We start from the raw sequence: 17,579 nt of genomic DNA on the forward strand, positions 1-17,579 counted from the left end.
CATTTTCTGGAAAGTTATAACTGCATGTGTTTCTTGAGAATTTTCCTTTTTTCTCAATACCAACATGGATTTTACACAACGTAATTTAAGACAGGTTGATATACTGAGGTAGGTAATGATAAAATCTATCAGTGCTGTAGTATGTACATGTTTATAAGTGTTTGGTATCGTGCTCTATTACAGGATGTCCATGTTCTTGAAAAACAGAAAAAAGTCAGGGAAGTTTGAATGGTACAGGATATTTACTTGATATTCTGGAAAAGAAACCATAGAAATTACCCAGTGCAGTAATTTGAGTGGAAAAAGTCATGCTTCAATCTGTCTTTACTCAGACTAAAAGCATTCATTTTTTCATATGGTGTTTTGTTGTGTATTATTCATAAACACTCTAAACTGGCTAATGCAAGGTTTTGTTTGAATTAGGTCCAAACATGGGAATGGTGTAGGTGTGATCGTCTTTATTTCTTTCAGCAAATTGCAAAATACATAGATAAATTATTTTTAAAAAAGGAATTAGGAAATTTGCAATTTTAGTCGTGGAAAAGTCAAGGAAACTTTTTTTACATATTTATATCAACATTCTGTATTACTAAATTTTTATACTTTACTTGTAAAAATTTTACATTACCATTTTATTACAGTACAGGTAAAAACTTTTAAGTTTATAAGTACATACATAACTGGAGTATGGTATGCCCGTATGTATAGTAACTTTTGTCTTTTTATACCACTTAATGGCATACTTACTTTTGTTTGGATATTTTTGTGTATAGCTATGCATAAAATTTGTTTCTGTAAATGTAAAACTCACATTGGAAAATTTCCTGGGTTTTTGCAAAAATTTTCTTTAAAATATTTTTCCTGAAAACTATCAACTCTATCCGTGGGTATAAAATACTGCTGTCTTGATCGTAGACTGTCATGGCCAAATGTTTTTCCTTCAATTTGACTTTTGCATTGAGACCACATCCAAGGGAGAAGATAGTTTTCTGATCCCAGACAACTGGATGAACTGGGCTTCTACTCAGCAGACTCATCGTAATTGGCCGGGCCATCAGGGACCAGTCACAGCTCGACTTGAGTGGCCGTATGCAGGCTGTCTCAGTTCCTTATCGCCAAACTACAAATCCATTGTGCAGTTCAAAAGCAACAAAAATGCCTTGCGAACCTTTTCCAAAGAATCCTTAGTTCAGGAGGTATTTCACATTTTGTGTTTTTGAAACTCTGTAACAGAGTTTTATAGCATTGAAAACATGTTCTGAGGGAACAATAATAAGGTATGCTACTATTTAAATACATGCTGTGTTTCTTACCCGGCAATAAGCTGAGACACTGGCCATAAAGACTTCACTTGTATTCTACTGGAGACAGATTTATGGTGCGACACATATTTTTTTTGAGGGCAACTCTTACAGTGAAAAAGTTAGATTTTTGCCAAAAATTAAGGGTGCGACCCATACAAAGGGGCGACTCATCTGCGAGTAAATACAATTATTTTATTATAAGCTTGTTCTCCGAGTTGTGCATATACATTTAAACATTTGTTTTTCCAGTGATTGTGCAACCCAGTGATGTTCCACCTTCAAAGAGACTTAATTTTTCTCGTCTCATCGTGGTGTACGTGCGCAAATTTGAAGCAACAGACTTCAGAGAAGCCCTTCACTATTACTACTTCTTAAGGTATGTCTTCATTTTTAAAAGTACCAAATAATGAGGAAACATTGTTTATTGCTTTAATAATTAAATTATCTCTGTGGGTGACTTTCTTCAACCGCACATCATTATGATTGAGTAGGCTTGAGGATTGATTTTAGTACTTTATTTCTGTTATCAATGGGCAGAATCAATATAATAAATTTAAAGGGTATAGTTTTTGCTCTGTGTAATAAATACGTTGATGCTTGAAGAATAAAGTGTTTAATCTCCTTATCCTGTTAACAATATAGTAATAGTAACGGTTACGTGGTTTCGTCACTGAAATCAAAGAATAATTTCAGGTATTTTGAGAGATTTTGTACTTTTTCTGCAGTATACATGAAAGTGCTGTCATGTAAAGATGACTGTAACACTAGTGGAAAAATGTGATTTCGGCTTGTTCATTTTTTTGTGTTGTAACTAGGGTTGGGGCAAACAAATTTTATATTCTACAGATCCATCGAATCCTTTGGTTTTGAGGATTTGCAAGATTCACGTAGAATTTAGTTCAAGATTCTTTCATAAATAAAATAATTTTGATCATATGGTATTGAGGTCATGATTGTACAAGAAAGTCTATGATTTGCATGATCACAACATACTAATTTAGAAATTATTTTAAAGTGTATTGAACGCTTAGAAAGAAGAACATAGGTTTTCCATCTTGAAAACGTACAGTAAAAATATTTTTCTTTCGACAAATAAACCCACCTCATAAATAATTGCAACCATAATACAAAGGTAATAGTTAGGGACCCAAAGAAACAGTAAAGTGCGAAATACATAGAAATTCAATGGTTTTTTGAAGTTTGTATTAATATGTATCTCAACATTGTGGAAATACAGTACAAAGAATGCATATAATATACAACTATTTCCCATGTGTTGTTTTGATGTCATTTCTGCATTTCTGAAAGAATCACATGGTATGTCTTAGATTTTTTTACACAAGAAAGAAATTTTAGTATCTCAAGTATAGTTTTTTCTCTACCACAGTACACTTAGATTATATTGATGAATGACACAATGTAATTAATTACTGTCTGTGCTAAGGATGCAACACAAAATTTAAACACCCTGTATTTTCATATCTTTGATTATTTAGTGAAAAAGCTGGATGGCTTTGTGTACAAGAGAGAGACTACCAAGTATTTTATATTTATACTTGGTTTTATGCTACTTTTTTTTTTAGTACGTGACGCCTATATATACTATTTTCCCGGAAAAGATACCACAAAAATTGAGAAATAATAGTGAATAAAAATATTTTCTCATTTAATTACACTTTTCAGTTTTGTAATTTTATTGTTTAGACCAAGAAATAAACTATTGAGATACAAAAATGCAACATATATTGTGTTTGATGAACATTTTTGTCTGTCCCCTTGTTTTCATTTGATTTAGTTAATTTTCTAACATATAGTAACATACACAATTTGTATATTGCCCTGTTTATGCCAGATGATAGGGTGTTTGGTGTGCTCCTTCCATTTGAAATGACCATGTTATTTAGAAACCACAATGCTAAAATAATATAAAACAAAAATGAACTAAAAGTGATATCCTGGCTGAATTGAATTCTTGTCTTTGATTCTGCAGTGCATTGCGGCATATCTGAACACGTTTAAATTCTAAGTGTGTTCTTATTAATACTTAACATGTGTCTGAATGATTCAGCACAGTAAGAAGGAGGTTAGAGAAATGATCAGGTTTAGATTTTTTTAAAGAGATTTTTGGCATCTTGTATATAATTTAATGGTATGTAGTTCTTGATTTATTAGTTCTGTATTAACAGTGTTTATTTTGATATTTTGTGAACTATACACAAAAAAAGTAAGCTTCTATAGTCTATTGCTTTTTTGGATATTCAGGTTCGGATTTGAGATTAGGATTTAGGTATGGGTTCAGATTTGGGAAAAAATTTAATTTTCTACATCTTTAATTGTAATTAGTTTTTTTTTATCATACCCGTTCCTGTGTAGGTGGCAGAAAGCGAGTTACTATGTTTAATGTTAACTGGCTTATCAGATGAACAGTCCGGAATATAAATAAATTGAAGGTTCCAAGTGTAAACCTATTAGAGATATAGGTTCTTGGATTTTCTGTGCATCATAAGATTTACTTTAGGTGAATCAAGTTGATGGCTGATTACGACAAATGGAACTTTGGGTACTATGAATTCTGCAACATTGTGACACTTAATTTCCACTGCACTACATTTATATAATATCCTCAAGTGTTAATGAGAAATCATTGGATTCAATGGCCATTTCTGGTGAAATTGTTACAAAACTGTTCATTGGAATTTATTATTAATATTGATTTTGGTAACCATCGTGATAAAAATATACAGTTAATACTTTATCCTCTTATTTAAATATATGGCAGCATTAGATGGTTTAAAAAAAAAAATAATGCAGGAAAACATAAAATGAAAGAATATAAAATATTTTTGTTTTTATACTTTGATATTCAAAATTTGATGTTTAGGCAGCATTTATATTGATGTATCAAAAGATTTGGGTCAAGGAATCGTGACTCACAGAAGCATGTTTGGTTACAGGAACGTTAAGAATGAAAACGAAGGAAACTTGTTCGCGACGTGCATTTGCGACTTGGTGCTGGAAACACACGAGTTCGACACACTACTGGGTTGCACCAAGCCAGACGGTTTCCGCGTGCCTGGACTTGTCGACATGTTCTTTGAGACCGAGGTCAGTGTGCTGATTGCACTGGTAAAGATATGGACTATTTAGTGATAAAACACACAGGGCTGTCAAGATGGATGTTGGGGGGGGGGGGGGGGGGGGGACGGCAAAATCCCTAGGCCAGGGCACCATGAGGGACCCGGTTGAGTTTTCTGATATATCATTTAAAATGCTTGGATTTACCCGGCGAAAATCTCAAGTCTATTACTAACAGAATTTATAGGAAACTTTACAAGTTGTGTATAACCAACATTATTTGGTGAGTTGTGATAAAACCAAAATAACACTGAAAAACATGTCAAAACACAGGATAACACCAAAATGCAAGTTATATATCGTGGAATTAAGTAGCATTTAAATAAAACTTTGAAGTCATAAAAGTAGTACAGTAAACTCCCTATTATCCGCGCATGCTACGAAAAAATACAGTACATATGTAAATCTGTATTTCATTACAAGTAAGAAAATTTGAACTCTACTGACGAGTGTATTGTGTGCAGTACACAGTTAAACGCCACAGGCCTTCTCGGAACTCACTCAGTAGGCTGGCATGCGTTGCTATTTTTGTCTCTGCCGCGCTTTGTTTCTAGTCGTATGGTTGCTTTTTTTTTAGTGTCTAATGAAGTCTCTGAGTACATACAGTACTGTATCCTTGTTACGAAGTAAGTACCGAGCACTTTTATGTTTACATTACTGAAATGTATTGTATGTTAATTATTCAGTAAAATACTAAAATTGTAGCATCATTAAAAATTTTTTTTCTTGTCATTGTAACTTTTACTGTACATAAATTTTTAAATTTTGAAGTTAAAATTAATGTTTCCTTTTTTGTTTCCCATTTTCGGCTCTTTTGCGGATTATCCGCGATTTTCACTATCCGCGGTGGCCCTGCCACTTAATTTCATGGATAATCGGGAGTGTACTTTAATTGTTTAGTGATCATAATTGTAAGAATGTCATTTATGGACAAAAAATTTTACCAACTTTAATGTTACTTTCTTTATTGTACAATATGTACTAGTTGTTTTTAAAATGACTTTTCACTACTCATCATCAGTGTCTTACGTGGGTTAACAAGTGATGTATACTTATGTTTATTTTTCAGTCAGACACCCGAGCTCTTATTGAACTCGTGGCAAGTGATGCAGAGAAGAAAGCTTTGTTCGAAGTTGCGGTCAAGTTATATGATTTAGCTGGGGTGAGTCCTGTTTTCATGTTGGGATATTTATTTCAATATGTATATTGATTTTTTTTAACAACAAAATTAGGGATGGTTCAGATCCAATTTTCTCGAATCTGAATCTCAAATTCGAATCCCAAAAAGTACTTTGATATACCCCTCGAATCTGAATATACAACTCAAGTGTCCAAAATAAAGTAATGTTCAAGAAAATAAAATTATTAACTACGGTGTTAAAACATTTTACCCTTTAAATGTTTTATTCATGAACTAAGTTTTAAGAATCAATACATGTTTTAATTTTATTTATATAATTACATATTTAAAGTATATCTTGGGAAATGTTAACATGATAGATTTAAAAAAAATAATTGACTTAGTAAACTTCAAAGGTTATCAGTTTTAAAATTTTCAATGTGTACTTTATTTCCTTTTAATTTTTATCTTAAAATTTTTCCCTTGAATATCAAATCCTGAACACTAGGGATTCGAAGGTGTTTGAGGACTTGAGGAGTTGATTGACCCATCCTTAATCAAACACACTATGTTGGGTTGTGTGTAATGAAGGAAATGGAATTATATACCAGTATATCGTAAGTTTTGAGTTTTCATTTAGTAATATGTAATCAGAGGTGGGTTGGGCATGACACCACAGCTACCAGTGGTGTGTGAAATCAGGTACATAGTCGACAGCCTTTGGCTAGTTTTTGACCTCTCTTCATTGAAGGAAGCATATTTTTGAGGGGCTCCATTATGCTGTGCTCTTTTAATTGAAATCATGCCACACTGACGAAAGCACTCTTGAGTGACACACACCAGTAAGCTGAGTGAATATACTTGTGCTAGGTCATTGGGACTAAATAAGGATGTTGCTGTGCAGTTTCTGTGATACTAGAATCAGGTCTAAGGCATGCTAGGCATGTTTGGCATAATTTGTTCCTTGGGAACAGTAAAAGTGTGATTGGTGTGATTAAGTTTCTGGTCCTGTCCATCTCTACATCAAAGTGGTGGTTTGTAGATGTTACTGTGGGTGGTGTTCAATAATGTGGCCACTGAGACTGCAGAAGTCTTCAAGACAGAGAGTTAATGGCAGGTGGCAAAGATGTAGTGATTGGGTCTACTAGTTATAGTTACGAATCTCATGTCAACCTTCTTTGTGAGAGAATAAAAGTCTAGTTGTATACTGTTTGGTTTAAAAAAAAGAAAAAGAAAAAAAGAATTAGTTGCATTGGCCATCAGGTAAATAATTTTGTTTATGATTATTTCCAACACACTGTACGAGTGCTAATAATTCATGAATGTCAGGTCATTGCTGAAATTTTCTGACACCACCATTCTTTTGGTGTTCGCTTCTTGAAATACTTGTTTATAGCTGCAAGGGGTGGGTCTGTGAGTACTTGAAAAAAATATTGGATATTTTTTAATAATTTGATATTCAATATTCATGAATAATTTTATATTCGATTCAACATTTCAAGTTAAAAAATATTTTTTTAACATATTATTGATATTGATATTAAAAAAATCAGAGGGAAACACTTATGTATGACAAAAATTAGTCACTTGATGTAAAACATGTAGAAATGGATCTAACAGACGTTTTAGAAACAGAATGCTCAAAATATTACTAACTCAATATAAAACACCTACAAATGAAAATAAAAATTGTGAAACTAGGGCAGTTTATTGGGAAAGGCAGTGGCTTGCAATATCACAACTTTTGTGAGAATAATAGCATGGTTGTATAGATAAAAAAAAAAAAACATGCATCAATTGCATTGGCCATCAGGTAAATAATTTAGTTTATTATAATTCCCAACCCTCTGTACGACTCCTAATTCTTGAACATAAGGTCGTTAACCGAATGTTCCTGAGATCTCTTTTCTTCTGGTGGTTTCTTCTTGAGTCCACTTGTGTATAGCTGCATGATGTAAAACCCTACCTTTACATTGTGCCACAGGTGAAGTTACGATAACCGAGGGTTAGCTGAAAAGTTGTTGTTTGTCGCAGAACACAGAGAAGATGCTGACCCTGCTGGTTTCGTTGATGTCGCAAGTTGTCAGCCAAGCACAGAAGCCAGACTCGTTGAGGGCTCGCTTGCAAGAACACGCAAAGAACGTCTCCGATCGCACGAGGAGCAGCGACCTCCACTGTCGACCTGAATTAACGGTCACATTCTCCATCATGAAGGAACTTTTCATGTTCTTTGATTATTATCATTCTCAGCACTTTGACTTGGCTATGGAGGTAGGTTTTCTCAGCTTTTGATGATGTTGATTTTTCTTGAAACATATGGCCGTAGTTTTTCAACTGATTGTGATTAACAAAGACCTTTTGTATGTCTGCAAATATTTGTGACACCATTTTATTGCAGCATAAAATTATTTTTTGAATGGGTAGCATATACAGTACAACCCTGTTATAACATTCTCCAAGGGACCAACTTAAAAAAATGTTATTAGCAGGAAAATGTTATAAGCAGGAAATCATAAAATTACATCTTCATTTTGTATAAATTACGTGTCGATCGATTAATTTAAAGAGTATAGGTAAAACAACACAATACAGGAGTAATACACTAAGTACAGCAATAGCGTGGAAAATTGGTTAATTTTATTTATAGATAATACCTAATAATATGCTAAAAAAAAGTGTTGTACGATACAGTTCAAACACAAACAGAAATATTCAACTCTTTTGCAATCACAACACGCGTTTTGTTGGGGTTCCTGTCCACTAGTTAATAAACTGAATTTTTTCAGCTACAGAATATGATTTTCGTTTATATTTATCGGCCATCTTAGCCGTACAATAACCTGAATAAAATTTCAATACTGCGTATTTTAATTAAATACGACCGTGACTACAATAAGTAAGTCAAAAAAAAATTACGGTAAAGGTTAACCACAAACAAAAGCCGTGAATATATCCATAGAACATTTAACCATCTCAAGGTGTTAAACCTTTGAAACAAAAACCAGCACCATAGAATACAGTAGCACTGTTTCCGACCATGTATCAGTGCACAAAATGTGCATCATAAGTATAACGGAACAAGTCATAGGCTAACATGTGCGAACAGGACGCCATATTGATAGTTGATCCGGTGCAAGTTGTTTAGTGCGTGTGTACTAGAGGTGGGTTGTTACAGCAATTTTCGGTATCTGTTCCAACCTGATACTGATACAGCATTGTACCATGTTACAAGTCTCTGATACTTCTGTATCAGACGGTCCCAGGAGGCAACAAAGCTCCGCGTACGCAGACCGTGCGACCGGAAGGAGAATCTGATACATTATTTATCACGCCTGGTAATTCTCTACCTCTGATACTCTCATGCCCGGATGATACAACCAGTATCAATCAGTTCAACATTCACTGCAGTTCGTCCTGGCCGTGTATCATCATTTTGCGGGCTGTCATGCTTTGTAGTTAGTATCTTTATAGTGAAATAAGGAATGGATAAGTGCAGGAAAAAGACTTCATTTGTGTGGAATTTTTTCACGGAAAATAATGAGTTTGCTAATTGTAATTTGTGTAAACAAAAACTGAGTTATAAATCATCGACTAATCTGAAGAAACATTTGAAAAAACATTGATATAGTATGCTCACTAATGTACCTATCTGTTTTTTTATTTTTTATTTTTGATAAAATCGTGAATTTTTAATGTATAAAAACACTAGTTACTAATTGTTTTCGAAAAAAGAAAGTCCATATGTTGATTACATCTGTTATTAGTGTCAACTGAGAATTTATTTGCATTTTCATAGCTGTTAGGTGCACAAATATAAATATAATATCTTGTATTAATGTACTTTTTAATATTAAAATTTCATTAGTTTTATTATTGAACGAGACGGTGCACGCACTGCGCACTGAGCGTACTTTGAAGTAGGACAATAAACAAAACGACTTGTAACCAGGGCTGCCACTCTGATATTCATGAAAAACCTAGATAACCTACAAAAAAACCCAGACACATGGGTAAAAAACCCAGATGCGTCTAAAATGCTATCGTTGAAAATGTTTGCGTACTAATTCAAAAATATAAACATAACTGGTTTTAATATAAAACAATTAATTACCTTACAAGACTGAAAACGGTTAAATACAACCAATACAAGAAAATTACACTGCAGCAAAATGGCTGTATAAGTAATTCTTGGACCAGCACATATCATAAAAAAACCTACAAATATATACATGACAAAACAAACACCATCACTGCATTCTTTAAACCGGTAATTGTTTTTATAAAACTGCATCATGTACGTTAGTCTTTATTCAGAGTCTGATTCTACAAGATTGGTTTGTAGGTTAATTGTTGCATTGGTTTTGTGTTCTGCAAGCCTCTTTGAAGAATGTGTCTAATTTAATATTCGACTTAGCTTCTTGAAAACTAGTTTTGTGTTTATATGTATTTTTGTGTGTGAAACACACAGACTTGTTTGAATTTATCAAACAGATATTGCAATAGATACAGTAGCTACTACCTTTATTATTGTTTTAGGTATAAAAATAATTAAAATTATAAAAAACCTAGAATTGTTGGAATTCATTATTTAAAAACCCAGAAACCCAAACACCATTGGAAAAACCCAGATCTGGGTGGAAAAACCCATGAGTGGCAGCCCTGCTTGTAACAATATCGCTTTGCGCCTCTCCTTCAAGGCTTCAACGCCTTCCCCTGCGCTTCCTCCCCTACATTCTTTCCCTTATTTATCCCTTATTCGTCGTTCCTGCTCCCTCCCCTTTCACAAGCTCCGCCCAAGTGACCGTCATCTGTGATCGGGTACTGCGCTCATTGGCCGTGGTGTTGTTCCAGGTGAATTCTGAACTGATACTAAAGTCTCTGATACTTTTCAAGTGTACTCGTTTGCCGTTCCTGATACAGGCGCGTATCAGTGACAAAGTATCAGGTTGATACTTTTCGACCCACCTCTAGTGTGTACCACGTCTATGGTGAACTACACAAATGTAAACATCTGATGTTTGTATATGCGTGTTGTATTTTCTAGCTATGTTTTTGCTCTAAATTATGACTTTGAAGGAAGAGATACTGAAAATTGTGGCAGTTATCAAAGCAAATTTGAACGTTAAAGGCGGGAATGTAGAAATGTTAATATTGTTACAGGCGGGAAATTAAAGCATTGTGATAAATGGAGAAATGACGGGACCATGAAATTATGGTGTTATAGGCGGGAAAATGTTAAAAACGGGAATGTTATAACCGGGCTGTACTGTATTAGAATAATTGAGATTTTGTTTGTATTATTAAACCTTAAACTAAAAGTTTTAATACAGTAACTCAGTTTCTTAAAGTACTTTAAAACTTTTTGCATGTTTGTGTTTTTGATTGTGAAGTCACATGAAACATTAAAAAGGGTATTTTTATTGCATGAATGATTAAATTAAATTTAGTATATGACAAACTCACGAGGTTTGTTATTTAAAGTATTCTTAAGCAAACAAATATGTGTTATTTCAAAGTGTTAGTATTGGAGGTCAAAACTAATACAAATGGTTTATTATTTGTATTCGAAAATTCAAATATTCACACAGGTATACTACATAATAAATTATGCTTAAGTCCACACTTAAATGGATTATTTGAGAGCTGTAACAAGTTAGTACTGTACATAACTGTAAACTATCAAGCCTATTTATTAGTTTTAACAATAAATTTATGTTGATTTCTGCTCACTATACTACACATTCATAGTTTGTTTGTTCATGTAAATCATGTTTTCTGCAAATATTTGCTAGAAAATTGGCATTTTTTTTAGTGTTCCCAATCTTAATAATTTTTTATCCTGCTATTACTTTCAGGTAATCCAGAGCTCTAAGCTCATCCCAACTTCTGAAAGTGAGGTTCCTGAATGCTCCGACAACTTCAAGCGACTCTCCGACGAGGTGACTCGAGTCATCCCTGATGTTCTGTTGGCAACTATGAACATATTGTGCAGCCAGTACTCCAAACTGAGGTGCATTTTGATTATGTTCATATATGTTTCATGTATATTTATAGGAGCTGGAAAAATTAGCATCTATTTTTTTTTTCCTTCGAAAATTGGTATCTACCTATTATTGTGGAATTAGCATTTTCTTGCAAATTATTTCAAATATAATATTTACATTCTAAAGTTTGTAAGCTAATTATTCATATTTACAAATACCTATTCATAACTTTCTATTAATTTTTTTTACATTATTTTATAAACCAAAACCACAAAAAAAAATTGATGCTTATTTTACTTAAAAAATTGTTAGTGTAATATGCTAGCAAACATTATTTCATAATTTTAATTGATAGGTGTTTTTTTTTAATTCTTTTTTATTTTATTTTTTATAAGTTTACTTTATAAGTTCAAAGAAAGACAGTTAAACACATGTTTTCAGTTTAAAGGTGAGATACAAAGTACATTAAATGAATTATTAATGTTTTTTATGTGAAATCTAATCACATACCCTAAATTCGCAAATTGTACTGCGCATGCGGAAATCATTGTTTTCTGCTAAGTTGGAAGCAAAAGAACATAAAAATTCCCCGCATTTATCCATTACTTGCATGCCATTAATCTTTATTATAGTGTTTTTAAGAATTCTTGGTCATATTTAAGGACTTTCAAGGGCCCTTATTCAGTTAAAGACAAATTAAGGTTTTTTTTAAGGATATTAAGGAGGGGTGCACCTCCTGGAACATATATCCAGAAAAAAAAACCTGTAAAATTGCAGGTGCAAACAGTTAGTGCAAATTTGAACTTGGTGGGCTTCAGGGGATTACTCAACTGGGTGAGATGATGATGATACAGTGCTCAGCGGAAAGCAGGTAATGAGCCGGGGGCAGATGTTGAGAGTTAGCCCCTCATAGTTTGGTTTGAGAGCAGTTTCATTAATACAATTGTGAAGCTTTTTTTTTTATTTTTGAGAGAAGTGTAAAGATTTATTTATTTATTTTTATTATATATTTTCAGGGGCAGTGGCAGTGAAATGCAAGGAAGAAAATTTGAAGATGTTTCAAAAGATAAAGTAAGTGTTTACTGTTTATAGAAACTTTTATTCAAGTAAAGTTATGTGTAAAGAGATGTAAGAATTAAATTTAGTTTTGAGTTTTGCAACTTTTGCATGTGATGAAATTGAGTTCATTTGAAATATATTCAATTATCTTGTGCTCTTGGACCGATTGATCCAGATGAGTAACAAATAATGCCTTCATTTTTTTTTTCAACTATGATATGTGAATATGATAAAATGTATTTGTAGGACTTACATATCGGCTGTTTTACGGTAAAAGGATTTAACCCACATTTGCTCATATGTGGGGTGTATCCTTTTACTGTAACACATTCAATATTATTTTTGTAACAACCAAAGCATAAATATGTAAAGAGTGTGTGAAACAATTTTTTTTTATCAGCCAATTATTGTGCCATATTGGTTAGACACCCAAAACATTGGCTGAAAAGGTAGTGTTTGCACTGTAGAAACTGTTTTAAATGACTATTTTATGAAAGTCACTGTTTTTAATAAGGTAGATCTTAATTCGTATTCACTATCAATCATCTGACATTTTCAAGAACCATTTCCACAATGTTTTGGGTGGGAAAATATGGCAATGGTGAGGTTAAAAGTGACTTCAAGCACGTCACAGCATGCTGTCAAATATTGTAGAGGACAATATAGGAAACTCAGGCCTTTTAACATGGTGAAAGCTGGTGACACCCAACTTCAGCGATCCTAATGGTTCAGCCTGAAGAACGCCTGCGAAATTCAAATTCCCTCGTATTACAGTGGGCGATCTTGGCGCAGATTTTCTCTTGTCATTTGAAATATTTTCGTTGTAGATTAATGAATTGACACTTCATATATTTGTATGAAAACAGTTTATTCATAATCATAATTGATACAAGTTTTCATAATATGATTTTTTTGTAAATTGATAATGTTAATAATAATCTCATGAATCATGTTAAAATTTGTTAAAATTTTAATTTCTTAATATGAAAACTCCTAAACTTAAAATATTGCAATGCTGTTCAGTAGTCATCAAATACTAGAATGAAAGGAACTCAAAAATAAAATTTTCATAATTTTATTTAATTTAATTTTAGAAAAGAACCAATTTTAGAAAATTAGGTTTTAATATTTACAAAAATGCTTTTAAAACAGTATTGAAAATAAAAATAAAAATTTTAAAACATTAAATGTTGCGGGTATGTAACTTCTTTACTTCATACTCAGTAATTTAATTTAGATTTGTTTCAATAAAGGTTGTAGATATATTTATTTTTATTTTCACACTTAGATGTACATAGTAATATTCCTCTTATTTCAAACGCCAGTTTACAACATTTCACCAAGTAGTACCAAAATTCTGCTTCAAGGCGTGGGGAAGGTTATAGGGGTGGCTTTTAGGAATCTTATGTAGACAGCTACATTCCTCTTGTTTTGAAGGTCCAGTTTTGCAAAATTTAATCAAGCTCGGAATAAAACTTTAAATTTTTGTATAAAAAAAAGCAAACAAACAAAAACTCTTCTTTATATGTGGGTATATATTCATATTTACATATACCCAATCAATCATTTTTAATATATTTATAAGATTTATTTTCAGTAAAAAATTAATGTTATATGCCTACCTAGTGTAAAATAACCAATCCAATGGACTGAGCTGCATATTTAAGGTTATAATAATACTTATTTAAATAAATAACAAGTAATAATATGGTTTTCTTTAACTATTAAGTTCAAATGTAAAGAGTCTTTTAAGAAAATGTTATAAAAAATTGTGTTGGACTGGGATTTAATCCGATGAATTTCCAATTACCAGCCACGCATAATACCACATTGATAAATATATCAACAGTAATATATTGGGCTATCAAATATTGTATTCCCAAAATTATAATGTATTTTTTAAGTTGCTACTATTTCTTTGTGTGACTATTAAAGTCTATAAAATTTATTCCAGAATATTTTTGCCACCACTACCAGATATTTATCGATACACTTGATATGTCCCCTGGAGTTTATGTAAGAGAATATAAAATTTAATATGTAGGTTATTGCCACGACACACAGACGACTTTGGCACCAATGTGCCTAAAGAAATTTAATCTCAAATATGACTAGCAACATCACAATTGATTAAACCAAACATTGCACAAACCTTTCCAGCCATATTAAATAATTACAACTGCATAAAGCTGGGACAAAGCTTACATTCAAAATTGCCAAAATACCCTTATCACAAATACACTAAAACGATGGGATCAGGCGCTGCTGCTAGAATGCGCTGCATAATGCCTCTCCTGTTATTTTTTATAACTTTCCTATATTGTCTTACTACAATATTTAGTATTTATCAAACATTGCAGGTTTTTAGAACGTAAAGAAAAAAATAGGAAAACATTTTTCCACACACTACACACATCCCTAAATTTACCCTGAAGGGATGGTTTCTTAATTCCTACTGGTTCGTGAAAAATAACATTTAAAGCTTACTTTACAATACCAGTTTTTCACACTGTCGCCGCCATTCATTGTTTACCCGCGATCGTGCATCTCTTTGTTTAGCACAACTGTAGCCATCTATTGAGAATTAAAAATATGCTAATTCTTCTGTTTCATATATTGAAGGTTATCCCTGGATCCTGAAGACTTGATCCTGATGGCATGATCCTGTTGGCTTCATCCTGTGGTATATGATGCTTGCTGTTTTAATTGAATATGTCAGAAGATCCTATACATAAAAAAAATATTGTCATATAATAATAAATTATGATTGTAGGTCGAATAAGAAGGATTTTGTGTTTCGAACTTATGATCGTAATTCTTTCTTATTTTGCAATTTCTTTCATGTGCAGGATCTTCCGACATACTGAACTAAATCACTAAGCATCATGTACCACAGGATCAAGCCAACAGAATCATGCCATCAGGATCCAGGGATGAACTGGGATACATGAAACACCAGCCATATCAAACACAGAATATATGATGGCTGTAATCAAAGAATTCCTTGGAAAGACTGCAATATTCAGTATGTCAGCTACTTCAGTGCACAGCACGTATTCCTCACACAAAATGAACAACGTTAACAATTCTATTAAAATTTTTGCATTCGACTCGTCCGTTACAATGTGACTCAAAATAGTACGTTGGTACTTTAAATGTAATATAACAAATCAAACATTACGTAGTAAAATTAATTATTCTAATTAAACAACAAACATTAAATATAAACATTAAAAATTCCTTACAATTGCAATAGTCATTATTTTTAAAAATCCACATGGGTAAACAATGAACGTCAGTGATCAGTAGGAATTAAGAAACCTTCCTTTCCAGGTTAATTCATGAACATTTCCAGTATATATGAAACATATATTCCTATTTTTTGCTGGTAAACAATGAATGGCAGTATTAAGCACAGGTATTGTAATGTAAAATTTTTTTTTTTTTTTTTTCACAAATTAGTAGGAATTACAAAACTTTCCTTTTGGAGAAAATTTATGGGTGTGTGTGTAGTGTGTGAAAACCATGTTTTCTAAATTTTTCTTTCCGTTCTAAAGAGCAGCATTTTCCGATAATTACCTAGTGTTTGATACCGTCTCCTTACAATTTCTAATTCCTTGGTTTACTTTCCAGCATATTTTATTTTCAATGCTATCACAGATATAATGTTACTCAGCAAGACTCCAATGTCTTTGAATTTAATAGTTCTTTGGAATAACTATAGACAATGTCATGTGGGTTCTATTTGAATCTTTTTTTTCCTCCACATTTTTATTATGTACTTTATGACATTTAGAAAAAAAAGTTTCAGCATAAGCATGTTGTATGTAATAATTTTTTTTTACTTTTAAATTATTTTAGTACATGTAATGTTGATAAGTAATGCTAAATTGCTAGCAGTAGTGAATAAGTGTTCCGCTGGCGCATGGTGCTCGGTGTCCACTATCTTAGATTGTGATGTCACGGCTGACATATTGTATGACGTCACCACCATTTTGTTTCCTATAACTTTCCACCATTTTGAATTATGACCTCACCATTGCAATTTCCATTATAACCACCATTTTGAAAATCCATTATTCTTATGTTAAAAAAACTAATTTTTTTTTAAATTTATAAATCAATTCATTAATCAAATTTAAATAAAATATTACTTACATAATTGAATCCTTGATACGCGCCCGGTGAGGAAAAAAAAATGGCAACAGGTCATTCATCCACGGAAGCTGCCGGCACACTGATCTCCCACCTCTAATGCCAAGGGCCAAATAGTATTATGTGACATCTGCAATATTGTTTTCATCTGCTAGGGTGCACTTCCGTCATGTTAGGTTAATTTTTACCTGCTAGAATGCATTAATCATTATTATTGTGATACCCACCATCTTGACATTACCGTATTAACTTATAAATTCAGGAAAAATGCAAAAAAAAAAACCACATAAACTAATTGATTCAATTGTTTCCAGTCAACAGTGCAATACTTAATAGATGCAATAATTTATAATTTTATGTAAAAAAAATAAACATTCCAATAAATATCTTGGAAAGTCCTAAAAGCAGCTCAGGTTGCTCATATTCCAGCCACCTATAAGTTGTTAAGACTTCCATCTTGGAAATTCTTAATAATTAACCTATAAATCTGGGACAAATTCCAAAAATCAACAAACAAATCACTCATTAATATAATGATTCGAATCAATGGATTCCTGTCCTTGGTTGTATCATTGGTCAATTCAAAAAATATCTGTAATTATAAATACTGCAAAAGTGACAGGTTTGAGAAACAACACACAGCAAGTTCTTTTACAAAATAAATTTTATCACATCATTTCTATTCAACTACAGGAACCCTTGCGAAAGTTAGCGATCTTATAAACATTTAGTCCAGCATCTGCTTGAACTGACTAATTCTTTGCTCCAATCGGTTTACTGCCATAGTCTTTTTCTTCCCGACAGAGTTTCTCGATACTATGT

The 17,579-nt window shown here is 32.5% G+C and overlaps 1 protein-coding gene across 2 annotated transcripts in view; it reads left to right on the forward strand.

The window, feature by feature from the left end:
* LOC134537779 (nuclear pore complex protein Nup93-like) overlaps positions 1 to 17,579 on the forward strand; it is a 46,626-nt gene that overhangs the window by 22,785 nt on the left and 6,262 nt on the right. For both annotated transcript variants that reach the window (XM_063378574.1, XM_063378575.1), the window contains exons 11-16: positions 1,554 to 1,680; positions 4,259 to 4,409; positions 5,509 to 5,601; positions 7,594 to 7,830; positions 11,415 to 11,569; positions 12,560 to 12,614. In XM_063378574.1, coding sequence (XP_063234644.1) covers positions 1,554 to 1,680; positions 4,259 to 4,409; positions 5,509 to 5,601; positions 7,594 to 7,830; positions 11,415 to 11,569; positions 12,560 to 12,614 — 818 coding nt within the window. The remainder of the gene's footprint in view (positions 1 to 1,553; positions 1,681 to 4,258; positions 4,410 to 5,508; positions 5,602 to 7,593; positions 7,831 to 11,414; positions 11,570 to 12,559; positions 12,615 to 17,579) is intronic.

This window comes from Bacillus rossius, chromosome 12 (assembly GCF_032445375.1).
Source record: "Bacillus rossius redtenbacheri isolate Brsri chromosome 12, Brsri_v3, whole genome shotgun sequence".
NCBI lineage: Eukaryota > Metazoa > Arthropoda > Insecta > Phasmatodea > Bacillidae > Bacillus > Bacillus rossius.